The sequence below is a fragment of the Phodopus roborovskii genome, unplaced genomic scaffold, assembly GCF_943737965.1.
Source record: "Phodopus roborovskii unplaced genomic scaffold, PHOROB, whole genome shotgun sequence".
Classification (NCBI taxonomy): Eukaryota; Metazoa; Chordata; class Mammalia; order Rodentia; family Cricetidae; genus Phodopus; species Phodopus roborovskii.
This window is the reverse complement of record NW_026126588.1, coordinates 19,490,746-19,504,144: the sequence shown is the minus strand read 5'-3', so window position 1 is coordinate 19,504,144 and position 13,399 is coordinate 19,490,746. Positions and strand designations below refer to the sequence as shown.

Below are 13,399 nucleotides of genomic sequence, written 5' to 3'. Positions count from 1 at the left end.
GCCCTGCCCCAGCTCTTGCTTCTGTTGCAGAAACAAATGTTTCCCAAGGCTAGTGAGGCTATGTCTCTGGGCATTGTAGCGGCAGAGTATGTGTTGCGTGGGGTAGTGCCTGGCCCCTAGTGTGGCTCTTGTGCACTCCTACTTGGGAAAAAGCCATGGCCCCAGCCTACAACTCACAGTACCCTTTGCTTATTTTCTCTGTCAAAGCCTCTACACATAGAAGGAATCCAGGGCTAGAAGGGGTGATTAAATGTGGCATCATTTCCCAAGTCTCACAATAAAGAGCTGGTATCCAGCCTTTCACACTGTCTTTAACCCCAACCCCCAAATTCCAAGGTAGCTTCATTAGAAAAATGTATTTATTTCAGTAGAAAATTAACAGCTCTGCTCTTGTTAGAAGTGGTCTCTAAACATGTGTGTCAGAATATGCACGGCCCCTTGGCCATGTCCTAGAAGACTCAAATGAGGGTCTGCTGGCAAATCCAAGGCACAGGGTGCCTGGCCGGTGAAAGATAAGTCAGGTCACCTAGCCTTGTGGAGCTGGAATCTCTGGAATGACGTCTTTCATGTGGTTCCTGGGTCCTTGGAGGACCGCCGATTTGTTGTTTTTTAAAGGCTGTAGTTTTGAACCCTCCATGCTGAAGATGGAAGAGTTGATACTGCTGGTGTTTACTGAACCGATGAGGTTGACTATTTTAATGGGAGGATTCAGCCGAAGTTCAGGTTTGATCCAGGCCATGGCCAGATAGTTCTAGAGAGAAGAGACACCAGAGTAGCCTAAGTAGAAACCCGAATGTACTGAGAGCTGACATAAGAGTGGCCTTTATCCTCCTCCACAGGGTTTAGCACTCACCGGAGCCGAATAGATGAAGTTGAACAGAATAATCCCTATAACCAGTATCACCGATAAGCATAGGATTTTGGAGCGGTAGCGTTTGCAGATAACATAGCATAAGTTTTTAATAGGTGACCGGTACCACAAGAAAGAGGTGTCATTTCGTCTGTCCGTGACAGTAGATGCCAGAGAATGGAGGGCAAGAGGAGCCTTCAGGTCAAGTTATCCAGAGCCTTTTTTTAAAAACAGGATTGGGGAGCCCCCTACAACCAACTCCAAGTCTTATTTCCGACTATAACTTAGCCATGTAGGAGGAAGTAACTGTCCCTTTCCACATGGAGGCCCACCAGTCACCACCCTATGCAGAGGAGGAGGCCAGGGCTTCGTGCCTCTGCCCCACAGGGTGCTTACACAGGGGGATGAAGTTTTGGGAATTGGTTGGGTTCTGACTGGCCTTGCCCTGCTGGCCTGATCAAAGCTTCCCTCTCTGGCAGGATCTCCAGAGTCATCTTCACTTTACCCTAGAGATGCCAAAGACCAAGAGGCAGGAGACAAGGTCATCTCAGGACCACCTCCCTACCTCCCCAAAGGAAAGGAGCCTGGGCTGAGGTCCTAGAAGTTGGCGAGAGCCAGGTTAGATGGCATGGCGGTCCTATTCACTAAACCCCTTTCCCCAGCTCCTACCGACAAACGCCACTTGTCACCATCGTTGACCTGGCAAGGCCACCATCCAGTTACATTGGTCTTCTTAAAGATAGAGATACGCTTCTGATGCATGTAGGGCCATTTGGAGTCAGTTTCCATCATCTTGAGGGAGCATTGCTTGCTGCTCTCAGCCGGAAGGGGCATGTCCGTTAAATCCAGCTCCAGGACCCCTGAGCTCAGAGAAAGGCCATCATCAACACGAGGTGTTGTTTATTATCCTTTGTCACAAACGCTACACCAGGACCTCACCTAAGAAGTCATCAGGGGAGAAGAAGTCATTGTCCCAAATCTGGATGATGAGCCTGGCTGGAAACTTCCTTGATGTGGGATCCAGGCTCCATATGTAGTCCTGGAGGATAGTAGAAAGCTGTGTTAATGGCCTACCTCATGGACATTTCCCTTGGATACCCATTAGTTCACTAGTCAGTAATGACAGACTATCACGGAAGAGGGATTCTGCTTGAGGAAATGTCCCTAACATCCCAACAGAGCTTGCAGTCTCTGGGACCCTAAGGCTCTTATCCCCTCCTCTCTTGCCTGTCCCTTACCTTCTGGCTTTGAACACAGACATGCTCTGTCGCCAGGTAGTCTATGGTAAAGATGAACCTCCAGTTGAAGATGGCATCCCCAGTCAGGGAGTGGTAGTGGACATCTGTCTTCTGCATGTCCTTCTCTAGCCCAAATAGCCACCTGAGGACAGAGTCCTTTTACCTAGGGTTCCTAGGTGAGCCCCGTCCCACCACACACAAGTGGTGGCAGAGAGATGTTTCAGGACTAGGGGGCTTTTAGCAGGGTGACAGAACCAGGTAACTAAGGGGCCTTCTGGAGCCCTCCCCCCATTCCCGCCTACCCTTTGACATAGATGTCACTCATCTTCTCTTTGCTTAAGGTACTGCGAACCAGGTCCACTTGGGTGGTACTCCAGATGATGCAGCGCAGTTCATACCTGCAGCCACTGCACTCTGAGGCTGGGCTGAGGGCCACACCCCCCAGCGACAGCCTTGCAGAGGGAGGAGCTGCCCAGAGAGCCTGAACTTGGGCAGGAAAGCTCTTTCTAAGCCTGATAGAGAACTCCCACCGCTTGGAATCGAGGCTCCCTGCATCCTGGGGGCTGAGCCGGAGCGCCATAATTAGGATTGGGCTTTAGCATTACTCACCGTTTAGGCTTTCTGGGGCTGATGTTGACTGGGGGACCAGGAGGCCCCAGCATCTTGGGGAAGATGTCCACCCACATTTGTATTTTTCCCTAGAGCCAGAATGGATTTGCTGACTGGAGGTTGCTGCACGCTCTCTCTCTTCCTTCCTCCCTCTCTCCCTCTCCCTCTCCCTCTCTCTCTCTCTCCAGTTAGGTGGCATGAGGGTCTCAGGCTTGGATGAGACTGCATTATTGACACTCAGGGGTGGAGCACAGAGGTCTCTGGGAGGTGGTAAATAAGCACCTGCCAACTCCTTTAGTTTTTGGCTGGGAAAGCGACTGGGTAAGGGTGAAGGGTGCCAGCTCTGAGACCAAGAATGGATGTTGAGATTTCACTTATGAACTGGGGGTGGGGAGTGAGGAGGTCACACACGGTAGGTGGCCTGGCCTGTTGATGGGTGAGGGGGATCCTTGTTGGGGCTGGGCCTCATGTATTCAGCAGCATGGAAGCCTTCAGTAAGGAACCTGGATGGTCAGCAAGGCCATTTTGTGTTGTGTGTCCAAAACCTAATGGTATTAAGCTGGCCACAAAGTAGAGTCGTCAGAGAAGTCGTGGTAAAAATGGCGAGTAGAGGATGGGGAAGGGTGGCACCATGGCCTTGGAATAGAGGCAAATATGTCCTGCCTGTCAGATTACCTGACCTACTTTTAGTCTTCAGAGTTGGCCCATTTGAGAAAGTTTAATGAGGATGGTTATTTTTAGAAAATTGCTTAGCAGAAGACTTCATGAATGTTGAAAGATCTGTGGAACGATGGAGCCATTTTTAATAGTTGGACAATGAGGGGTAATTAAGGTGCCCTTGGGGATCTGTGTCCCTACTTCCTTGCCATAGAGAAGATAGCTTGCAGCTAAGCAGCCAGAACTGGGTTTTGCGGTGTTTGTGCCCTCTGAACTATGATACCACCTCCCTACTCCCCAGGAGAGCACAGTGTTACTAGTGGTTGGTGGGGCATCCTAGAGCTTACACATGCGTTCTGAGGCACCCATTTCCTATAGCCTTTCCAGGTGTGATGCTCTCTAAGCGACGTCATTGGAGCATCTTCCTTACTAATGCGCAAAACATGCTTGGCTCTTGTCTGTGCACATATGTGAGTTGTTGACCTGTCCTTGCGTCTCACTGTGAACTATGTCCTGGGTGGATGGACACCCATTTCCTGATCCAGTCCAGTCCATACCTGGTCGATGCCTGGCTGGCTGTTACTGTATAATGTGCGGGTCTCCACATGCTCAGGAACCAGCCCCTGGGTGTTCAAGATGTACAGTGCCAGGCGCTCCTTCTTAGGCCCCAAACCCTCGAAGGTAGGGGGTGTGGACTCTGATGGAAGATGGGGCCATGACGTCACTAACATTTCCATCTGAGCGCCCTCCCTAGCCCTGTCTGGACATTTGGCTCCAGTTGCCTTCTATGAGAAGAAGGGAAGATTGGAAAGATGTCATTTCTCCCTAGCCAAGGGCCCCCTCTCCTCATCCTGCCCTCCTCTCTCTCTGCACTCTTTCATTCTGGGGCCCACGCTGCTTCCCCAAGGCTGGAAGTGTGCGGTGCTCACCAAAGCTCTGCAGCTGGAACTTTTCCCCGTTGTAGAACACTGTGTCATTCTCAACGTCAAATACGGGTGGAGGCAGCCCCTTCTGTTTGGCATAGCGGTCCAGAAGGTCGCTCGGGGACAGCTGATCCCGCCACCTAAAAGGCCCTGACCTGTGGGCGTATGCAAGAGGGATGGATGGGAAGGATCAGGTCCCAGAGAACACACTGCTCAGAGCTGCAGGTGAGGGCACCGGAAACATGGGCAGAAAGGGGGGCCCCGCCCAGCTCTCAGCCTCTCTTCCGGGAGCTGAGGCCTCTCACACTTCCCCGCACCCAGCTTGCTCGCTGAGTGGGTCCACACTCACTGGCAGTAGGATGTAGAGAGCCCACAACGGGCCCCAAAGCCAGACAGAAGTCGGTTCTCAAGGTCGATAACTGTAGTTCCAATCTCATCATCAGAAGTAATTAGGTCGAAGTCGTAGAGCTGGACCTCGAGGTCCTTCTCCAGTGGGATGTTACATGTGAGTTCATACACCCTAGAGGGACAGGGATGGGAACATGGCTGTGGACATGTACTCTGCTTCACTGGCCAGCGTCTCAGCCGAAGGTCCCTGCCCCATCCTTTCATTCACAGTCAGTGTGGGTAGCAGAGCACGGGCTATGCTTTTGTCCCCCAGCATCCAGTACCCGGACGTGGCCAAAGGTAACTTTCTTTTTCTTTTCTCTTTTTAGTTATGTGTGGGGTGTGTGGGAGTGTGTGAAAAGGTGGCTGGTGGATAATCTACTTCTCTTCCACCTGCTGAGCCCCTAAGAGCGGGTGGAGGCTCTGAGGAAAGGCATCTGCCCTCTGGAGCTGGGGTCCAGCACAGCACGGAGGACTAGAGACGTGGCATTGGGGGACTGGGGCAGCTCACGTGCCAAAGATAGGGTCCAGAGTGTTGGGGTAGTATGAGTCCCGGCTGCCGAGTTTCGTCTGCCCCAGTTTGAGGATCACATAAGGGTCACACTGCAGGGAGAGACGCAAAGGGAAGGAAGTTGGGGGCAGTCAGGTTGGTCAGGGAGGTTGGGGTGCAGCAGACGGGTACTGTGCGGTCTGTGTGTAGGTAGTGCCTGTGTGGGTACAGACAGCCTGAAGCACTGAGGCATGCCGTGATTTAGACCTGGGGTGGGGACCACTGGTGACAGGTGGGACTGCTTCTTTACCAGGCCGTTGTAGTCCTGTGGCTGCAGGTTGATGGCTCTTACAAGGTACACCCGTACTATGCACTTCTGAGGGAAGTCGCCGGTCTCCGGCCAGGATGAGAACTGACGCGGGGGCTCGGGGGCATCTGGGTCCTCAGGAAAGGGGTAGATGCGGAAGAGACCCTGGGGTGAGAAGACATTGGCGGCCCACTGTCACAGTGCTGGCTTAATTTTGTAAATCCACTCCGGGTCCCCTGCCCCCACCCAGGCCGCCCCCCCCCGCCCCCTCCCGTCCTAGTTCAGCAGGGAGAGGGCTAGGCTGAGGGTGAGCAGGGGTCTTCAGGCAGGGACCAAGTTTAAAGGGACACTGGGCAAAAGCACTTGAAGCTACTTGGTGTCCCAGACTATGTCAATGCCCACTCTGTCTGCACATCCGTCCCTTCAGGCTTGAATGTGTCCTGCATCTTTGGGGGACCAGCAGGAGCTAGTGCTGGGAATCTGAAGGTCTTTCCTCCCTCTGTCCCCTACTGATCTGTCACTCTACTTCTGGGACTGTGTCTCAGGCCCTGGCTCAGGGTCGTCGGGGTTGTTATTAGAAACTTTGGTGATCGATGGGCTACAGGGAGACAGGGAGCCCAGCGGGCGTTGACACACCTTGAATTCCCCTACCACAGGGCTGTCCACCTTGGGCTTCTCCTGGTAAAGTCTGAAGGTCTGGCAGAAGTCCTGCAGGCCCTGGAAGGCTAGTACTGCCTCTAGCTCACAGTCATACACCTGCAGGGCATAGGCAGGGCCTGGACTTGGGACCATCAAGAAATGAAGGGGTCACCAGCGCCCAAGCCTTTTCCAAAAGTGTTCGCCCCTACTGCCTGCTTCAGAGGGGGCAGCTGGCGGAAGGGTGTCCGGTGCTCTTAGTGGGGTGTAGGAAGTCCCTCCTCCCACCTAGGTGGAGAGTGCTTCATCCCTGCACTCCAATAAGCTCAAGGTGATGGTGCATACTTGCAATTCTAGTACTCAGGAGGCTCAGAGTTCAAGGTCATCTACACCTACATGGCAAGTTGGAGACCCGCTTGGACTACACAGGCTCTTATTCCAAACAAGGCAAATCAAACCAACAGTTCTGCCACTTGTTTTCCTGTAAAACCAGGGCTAAGTCCCTAGCCCCTCCCAATGGAGGCGTCTTTCCACCCTCTGCCAGGACTCTCACCTTTAGGAGGTGGTAGCTTTTGTACTTGTAGTTTGGGGACTTGTCAGCGTCACCCGTGGCCCAGAAGAACTTACTCCACCAGTCCACATCATGCTCATAGTCATCCTGCCACAGAAGGGGGTTTGGCTGGCTCTCAGGCGGGGCTAGAGCGCCCCCCCTCACCCCCCAACCAATTGGGGTTGTCCTTGGTTTCCTGGTCGAGTCTACTTTACCTCATCTTTGCTGGAATCGAACCAGAACTTCTTGTAGAGGAAGTCTAGGAACTGGACAGGGAGAAGGTTGGAGAATGGAGAACGTGGTTGAGGTAGGGGCTCACAGCTCTCCCGTCTGTGGGTGCAGACAGGATGGGAGAAGCAGGCTTCTTAGCATTCACTGCCCATCTGCATAGACAGGACTCACAGGTGCTCAGAAATGCAGAACCTTGCACTGTCTCAGCCTGTGCAGACAGAATCTTTTTCTTTTTACCCCCGAGATTCTCACCACGTCTAGGCTGCTGTCCCCCTGCCTTAGCCTCTCGGTTGCTGGGATTACAGACCTAACCACTGTGCCCCGCCCAGCAAAGTCAACCTTCCCTCCCTCCCATATCTTGTGCTAGGTGTGGAGCTCAGGGGCTGTGCAAGCTAGGCAAGCAGTCTATCGTTTGAGTCCATCCCTAGCCCTTGGTTTTTGAGACAGTGCCCTGCTTATGTAGTTCAGGCTGTCTCAGACCTTCAATCTTCCTGTCCCACTTTCTGAGTGCTGGGATTACAAGCATGTACCATTTTGCCCAGCAGCGGCTACTTTTGATGAAGGCATTTAGGAACTGTTATGCATTAAAATGTGATGTTGCCCTAGAGCTGTAACTGGAGCACATTAGAGGTACATGGACTTGGGACAAAATCTTAATGACTGGCAACTCTAGTGGGATCCCTCAGTGGCCCGAGTCTCAGGTAAGGGGGTCTTAGTCTATACAGTGCCTGCCTTGGGACTCTCTAACCTTCCCCAAACACTCGGCTGATTCTCACATGCAGACTTGGTGAGGGCCAACCCTTAGCCTTATCCTGTACAGTTAAGTCTGTACAGGTTGTTTTCCTAGACTCTCCTCTACAGGGACAGGGTCATTTATATAAATGGTTCGGAAGAAGGTAGCCCGGGGCCCTTACTCACGGTATCAGGCTTCTTCACAGACAGGACTGTGGAGAGAACACAGTCATGAGCCACAGGAAGGGAAAAGCCAAGGAGGAAGGGCACCAATTCCATGAGGGAGCCAGGGTCCCACCCTACTCCCAATGAGGGCCTCCTGTGGAGAGCAGGAGAGGGCTGGGAGACGGGACCAGGAGAAGGGACCATACTTGGCAGCTTTACAGGTGTGTAGTTCAGAGCCCAGGGGTCACAGAAATAGGGCTGGAGGAAGTCGATGTTGGCTTGACCCACCACAATCTCCTGGCCGTAGACCTGGTTGTCCACCACTTTGACCACCAGGGGAAATGCATACGACTCTTCCATTGGCATGAACTACAGCCCAAAGAGGGGAATGTAAGGCTCCTCCAGAGAGAAAGACTGTCCAACCCCTTCCTTCCCAGGACCTCTTACCACCGTGAGGAAGAAGTTGGTCTGAGGGAAGTTGGGATTCTCCTGGTAGTTACTGATGGGTTCTGTCCTCAGGGACTCCTCCCCACATTCCACCAGGAGCTGTGGGTAACGTACCTTCTTCATGTTTCGAAGGCCCCAAGCCATAATCTGTCAGAACCAGGAGGGAGCAGGACAATGGGCAGATAGTACCTTTTTTTTTTTCCCCTTTGGTTTTTCAAGAAAGAAAAAAAGGTTACTCTGTGTAGCTTTGCAGCCTGTGATGGAACTCGATCTGTAGACCAGGCTGGCCTCGAACTCACAGAGATCAGCCTGTCTCTGCCTCCCGAGTGCTGGTGTTAAAGGTGTGCCACCAATGCCTGGCCCAGATAGCACCTCTTAATCAGGGAGGGGGTGAACTGGCCTGGAGGTGCATCTGAGGCTCCTCCCAGTCTCCCTACCTGTGAGGGGACAGGCTGCCTCTCAAGGCATGCTAGCTCCATGAAGAAGGTGCCATCTAACCATCAGCTGATCTGCCATTCACCCCTACTAGCCTCCAAGCAGATTAAGCAGTACTCCTGCTCACTGCTTGCTTGCTGATCTAGACAGTTCTCAGCTGCTGCTTCTACATTACTGACTTGTGTCCCAGACAGGTCCATGACTAAGCAGTGACCCTGCGCCCTGAGGTTTCTCTCTCAACTGACAGTGGCACCTCAGGAATGTCCATACCCTTCATGAAAGCCCCCTTGGGGGTTGACCAGGGACCAACTGCACTGGTCGGTCTTAAGGAGTCACTCGCTCCAGGAATACTTGAGTTCTCTCTCTGCCAAATTGCAACAGAGCACGGAATAACCAATGTGGAGACCTCTATTTGGCCTCATGCGGGGATAGGCTTGCACCGTGGCTCTGACCCTAAGTGTCTGGTCACTGTGTCTGCAATGTATTGTCTCTGAACCTTGATTTCCTTGCTGGGAAATCAATTCCTGATGCGCAGGGACCAACCCAAGATGGTCCCCCTTCGCCTCCTGCCTGACTCGCCATGTTGTCCAAGCCTCTGCTGTCTTGTCTCTCTTACCTCTCCTGAGAATGTGTCCTTAGGGTCCCAGCTTTGGGCCAGGTTCTCAGGAAAGTCTCACGAAGAGCTCCAGGGTGCCCTCGGCTGCTCTGGGAAAGGCTTCCCCGTGCCCACCCCTCCCCATCTGCACGCACGCACCTCAATGGCCATCATTTTCATTGCTGGTTGGATGTCCTTGGGCAGTGTGTATATCCCATCCTTACACTGGACACTTAGGATTGGCAGAGGTGTGTCTTCCAGCTTCTGGAGGCAAAGGAGGGAAAGCAGGGAGCCTGGAGGCCTGGGGGGCTGGACCTGCTGCTCCTATCCCCACCCAACGAGTCCCTTAGAGGGCTCAGCTAGAGAAGTCCCAGAACCCATGTGTTGGAGCTGAAGGGAGTTCAGGGGGAGACAGCATTGACTCCAGTGTGTGGTCCCCGATTCTCAGACTTTTCCTGAGGGGAAAGGGTAGGCCCTGGTGTTTGTGGAACCCTGGAGGTAGAGGTAGGCCAGGGAGGGGTACGAGCCTGCTCCTCTCATCTGTACCTCAGTCTCGAGAATCAGCTCACAGGAGGCCAAGACCTCACCCTCTTCCTCTCCCAACTCTTTCACAAGTGGGTGCCACCTTAGCGGGGTGAAGGTCCAGCCTTCCAGGTCCAGCCAAACCACCGGGGGCAACATGCTCCTTCCCCACAAGACCTTGTGTCCCTAGAGGAGAAGGGAGTTCAGAGACTATGGAGGCCCAACCAGGCCTCCTCCCTCACCGACTTCTGAGGAAGAAGGGGAAGGTGAGGCTTAACACATCTTCATGACACCTGAACAGCAGCGTCCTGGACCCCTCTACCCCAGAAGCAGAGCTCTGAGGTAGATCTTGCTCCCTCGGGCACGGCCTGCTGTACCTTAGAGTCATGCTGCCACAGTTCCAGCACCACAAATGGGGGGTTCTCTCTGGTATCCTTGGGGTTCTCAAACAGCAGAAGGTGCTGGAAGATGAGCGTCTGGGCCCACGTCGGAGCTGCAGAGCTTTGTAGTGTCTGGGTGCACAGGCTGTAGTTCAAGAAGACCACTCGAATGAAAGGCTCTAGAGCAGGAAGGAGGGCCAGGCGTCACAGCTCCAAACTGTCTCTGCAGCGGCAGCCATTAGACCTGAAGAGACTCGGCATGGGCAGCACCTGCCACCACCAGCCAGCCCTTCTAGAATGCTGCTTCAGCAGCAGCTGCAGACCAACCCTGTATATCCCACAGGCCAGGGGAACCTTTGTTCCCATCCATGTGGATGTCGTGCCCACTGTGGTGACAGGTTGGCTTTCACAGGGATGGAGGAAAAGGCTCTTGTAGAAAAGTTTTAGCGATAAGGCTTCCCGTTATCGATGGTCCACAGCAGCGGTTAAGTGTCCTTCAACATGGCTGGTGATGTTCAAGGGACACAGAGCTTGGCAAACATCTCGGAAGCCCTGCCAGCCATTGCTTATCTTCTACCACAGTGTGGGAGTACTCAGTTTACCTCCAAAATGGTTCTATGCATCTTCCTCACACAGGACCTCCTTCCTGTCCCTTTTCTACAAAGCCTTATGTGACATGGTTCCCCAGAATGTCTGTCTGTCTGTCTGTCTTTGTATTTTTTTTTATGTCGTGTGCATTTGTGCTTTGCCTGCACGTATGTCTGTGTGAGGGTGTTGGAATCCCTGGAACCTGAGTTGCAGACAGTTGTAAGCTGCCATGTGGGTGCTGGGAATTGAACCTGGGTCCTCTGGAAGACCGGCCAGTGCACTTAACCACTGAGCCTGCTCTCCAGCCCAATGTGTCACTCTCTTTCATGTCCCAGTCTCTTTTCCAGTCATCTGCCAGGCAAGTGTCTTCCTTTTCTAGGCCTACTAAGTGACCCCAGATAAGTGACTGAATTGCTCAACACCCCCCCCCTAAATTTCACAGCATTGGGATCACATCTCAAGGGTACCCTGGATGTGTAGTCTTTGGTGGTCTTTCTCCCTAGGTTACAGCATAAGCTTTGGGCTGGCTAGTTTTATGTTAACTTGACACAAGCCTTAATTGAGAAAATGCCTCTATAAGACAACTCTGGCTGACAATGGTGGTGTGCGCCTTTAATCCCAGCACTCGGGAGGCAGAGGCAGGTGGGTCTCTGTGACTTTGGGAACAGCCTGGTCTACAGAGCTAGTTTCAAGACAGCCAGGGCTAACACAGAGAAAGTCTGTCTCAGGAGAGGAGGGGAGAACCAGTCTGTGGGTAAACTTACAGGCCTTTTTCTTAATTAGTGATGGATGTAGGAAGGTCTAACCTACTGTGGGTGGAGCCACCACTGGACTGGTGGTCCTGGGTTTGTAAGAAATCAGGCTGAGCAAGCCATGAAGAGCAAGCCAGTAAGCAGCACCCTCCATGGCCTCTGCATCAGCTCCTGCCTCCACGGTCCTGCCCTGTGTGAGTTCCTGCCCTCACTGCTTTTGATGGTAAACTGTGATGTGGAACTGTAAGAGAAATAAAACCGTTTCTTCCCAAGTTGGTTTTTGTCATGGCGTTTCATCACAGCAATTGTCACCCTAACTGAGACAAGCTTCTGGGGAGAGGGATCTGCATCTTTGTTACATATTTACCACTGATGTATGTGGATGCATTGTTGGGCCTTGGGGGATAGGAGTCAGAGCTGAGTGACAAGGGCATCCTGTGTTACATTTGTTTATGCTGTGGAATGTTTGTGTAACGTTGCAAAGATGTTTGGCATTCTTTTATGATGCACTTGCTTAGCTCTGTGAAGCTGTGCCTGTCTAATAAAGAGCTGAATGGCCAATAGCTAGGTGGGAGAAAGGATAAGCAGGGCTGGCAGGCAGAGAGAATAGATTGAAGAAAAAAAGGATTGAGGAGCAAGAAGAGAAAGAGAGGAGGATACCCGGGCCAGCCACCCAGCCACCCAGCCACCCAGCCACCCAGCCACCCAGCCGCCCAGCCACCCAGCCACCCAGCCGCCCAGCAAGCCATGGAGTAAGAAGTAAAGAAAGGTATACAGAATAGAAAAAGGTAAAGGCCCAGTGGCAGAAGGTAGACAGGATAATTTAAGAAACGCTGGCTAGAAAGAAGCCAGGCTAAGGCCAGGCATTCCGAAGTAGGAATCAGGCTCCGTGTATTTATTTGAGAGCCGGGTGGAGGGTCCCCAAAGGGATAAAAACCACCGCTGCAGCCTCCTACCATGAAAGGTCAGGGTCTGGTTGTACATCAGGTTCCGGGCCCGGTAGATATAGCAGAAGAGCTGGTAGTAGTGTGGCTCTGGGTAAAGAGAAGTCTCACTCATTTCTTGTCCCCAGCTCTTCACAGAATCCTCCCTGCTCCCCGGTCTCAGGCCCTGGGCCACCCCGGGCCCGGGCTCACTGTTGAAGATGCAGTAGATGAAAGGCATACTGGGGACCCGGGGATCTTCCTGGATGTGCCTCCAGGAGTCCTTCCAATGTTGCCATGACCACGTCTTATCCGGTTCCTTCTTAGGTTGGTTTTCCAGCTCCACTGCCTGTGCCCAGAAAGGCCCCTTAAGGCTCTCAGTACATCCCGACTCCTCTCTCCAGGCCCTAGCCACCCTCCACCCCTTTGCAGATGCCAGCTGGGGCCCAGCCATCAGGGCTCAGGGGTATGTGTTCCTGAGCCTCCGGGAGGTAGAGGCAATAGACAAGTGTTACCCAGACCACGGAAGTCTTACCAAGGATCCCTCCAGGAAGAATATGGGAGCCACACCCCTGTCCTTGTTGGGAGCCAGCCGACGGTGCCAACAGCGGCGCCGGAACCGGCTTGTGGGCTGTGGGTCCAGGTGGAACTTGGAGTCAAAGGTGCCATACTCCCAGCCCTCCTTTTCCTCCGTAGAGACGCTTTGCTGCAGGGGAAAATGCAGGGTCTCTGAGTCGTGCTCCTGTCTCCGCTTCGCAAGTGACCCCTGCCTGTCCCAGCCTAGGGCCTTTGCTCCAGATGACTCATCACCTGCAGGAAGGAGAGAGTCTCCTGCTCCTGGCTCAGCTCCTTGTGATTCCGGAAGCGCACACGCACCCAGCGTCGCCGGCGGCAAGAATGGTAAGTCTTTTCCACCGAGTTCCAGATCTGGGGCTGACCGGAGGGTGGGATCCCCACTCCGTACTCCCAGCCTGCAGGGCCA

At 53.2% G+C, this 13,399-nt stretch overlaps 1 protein-coding gene across 1 annotated transcript in view; it reads right to left on the bottom strand.

The window, feature by feature from the left end:
* Positions 1-481: 481 nt before the first annotated feature.
* Positions 482-13,399, bottom strand: part of Fer1l5 (fer-1 like family member 5) — a 47,256-nt gene continuing 34,338 nt past the window's right edge. Inside the window, exons 28-53 of the mRNA XM_051204279.1 lie at positions 13,228-13,388; positions 12,953-13,123; positions 12,631-12,766; positions 12,451-12,528; positions 10,152-10,333; positions 9,799-9,960; positions 9,412-9,516; positions 8,223-8,369; positions 7,982-8,144; positions 7,797-7,822; positions 6,863-6,913; positions 6,651-6,755; positions 6,098-6,217; positions 5,465-5,626; positions 5,176-5,267; positions 4,627-4,797; positions 4,284-4,432; positions 3,912-4,051; positions 2,698-2,786; positions 2,391-2,486; positions 2,089-2,230; positions 1,790-1,889; positions 1,520-1,710; positions 1,247-1,356; positions 854-1,001; positions 482-751 (exon numbers count right to left, since the gene is read on the bottom strand). Of these exons, the coding sequence (XP_051060236.1) occupies positions 527-751; positions 854-1,001; positions 1,247-1,356; positions 1,520-1,710; positions 1,790-1,889; positions 2,089-2,230; positions 2,391-2,486; positions 2,698-2,786; positions 3,912-4,051; positions 4,284-4,432; positions 4,627-4,797; positions 5,176-5,267; positions 5,465-5,626; positions 6,098-6,217; positions 6,651-6,755; positions 6,863-6,913; positions 7,797-7,822; positions 7,982-8,144; positions 8,223-8,369; positions 9,412-9,516; positions 9,799-9,960; positions 10,152-10,333; positions 12,451-12,528; positions 12,631-12,766; positions 12,953-13,123; positions 13,228-13,388 (3,422 nt within the window). The 3' untranslated portion in view covers positions 482-526. The remainder of the gene's footprint in view (positions 752-853; positions 1,002-1,246; positions 1,357-1,519; positions 1,711-1,789; positions 1,890-2,088; positions 2,231-2,390; positions 2,487-2,697; positions 2,787-3,911; positions 4,052-4,283; positions 4,433-4,626; positions 4,798-5,175; positions 5,268-5,464; positions 5,627-6,097; positions 6,218-6,650; positions 6,756-6,862; positions 6,914-7,796; positions 7,823-7,981; positions 8,145-8,222; positions 8,370-9,411; positions 9,517-9,798; positions 9,961-10,151; positions 10,334-12,450; positions 12,529-12,630; positions 12,767-12,952; positions 13,124-13,227; positions 13,389-13,399) is intronic.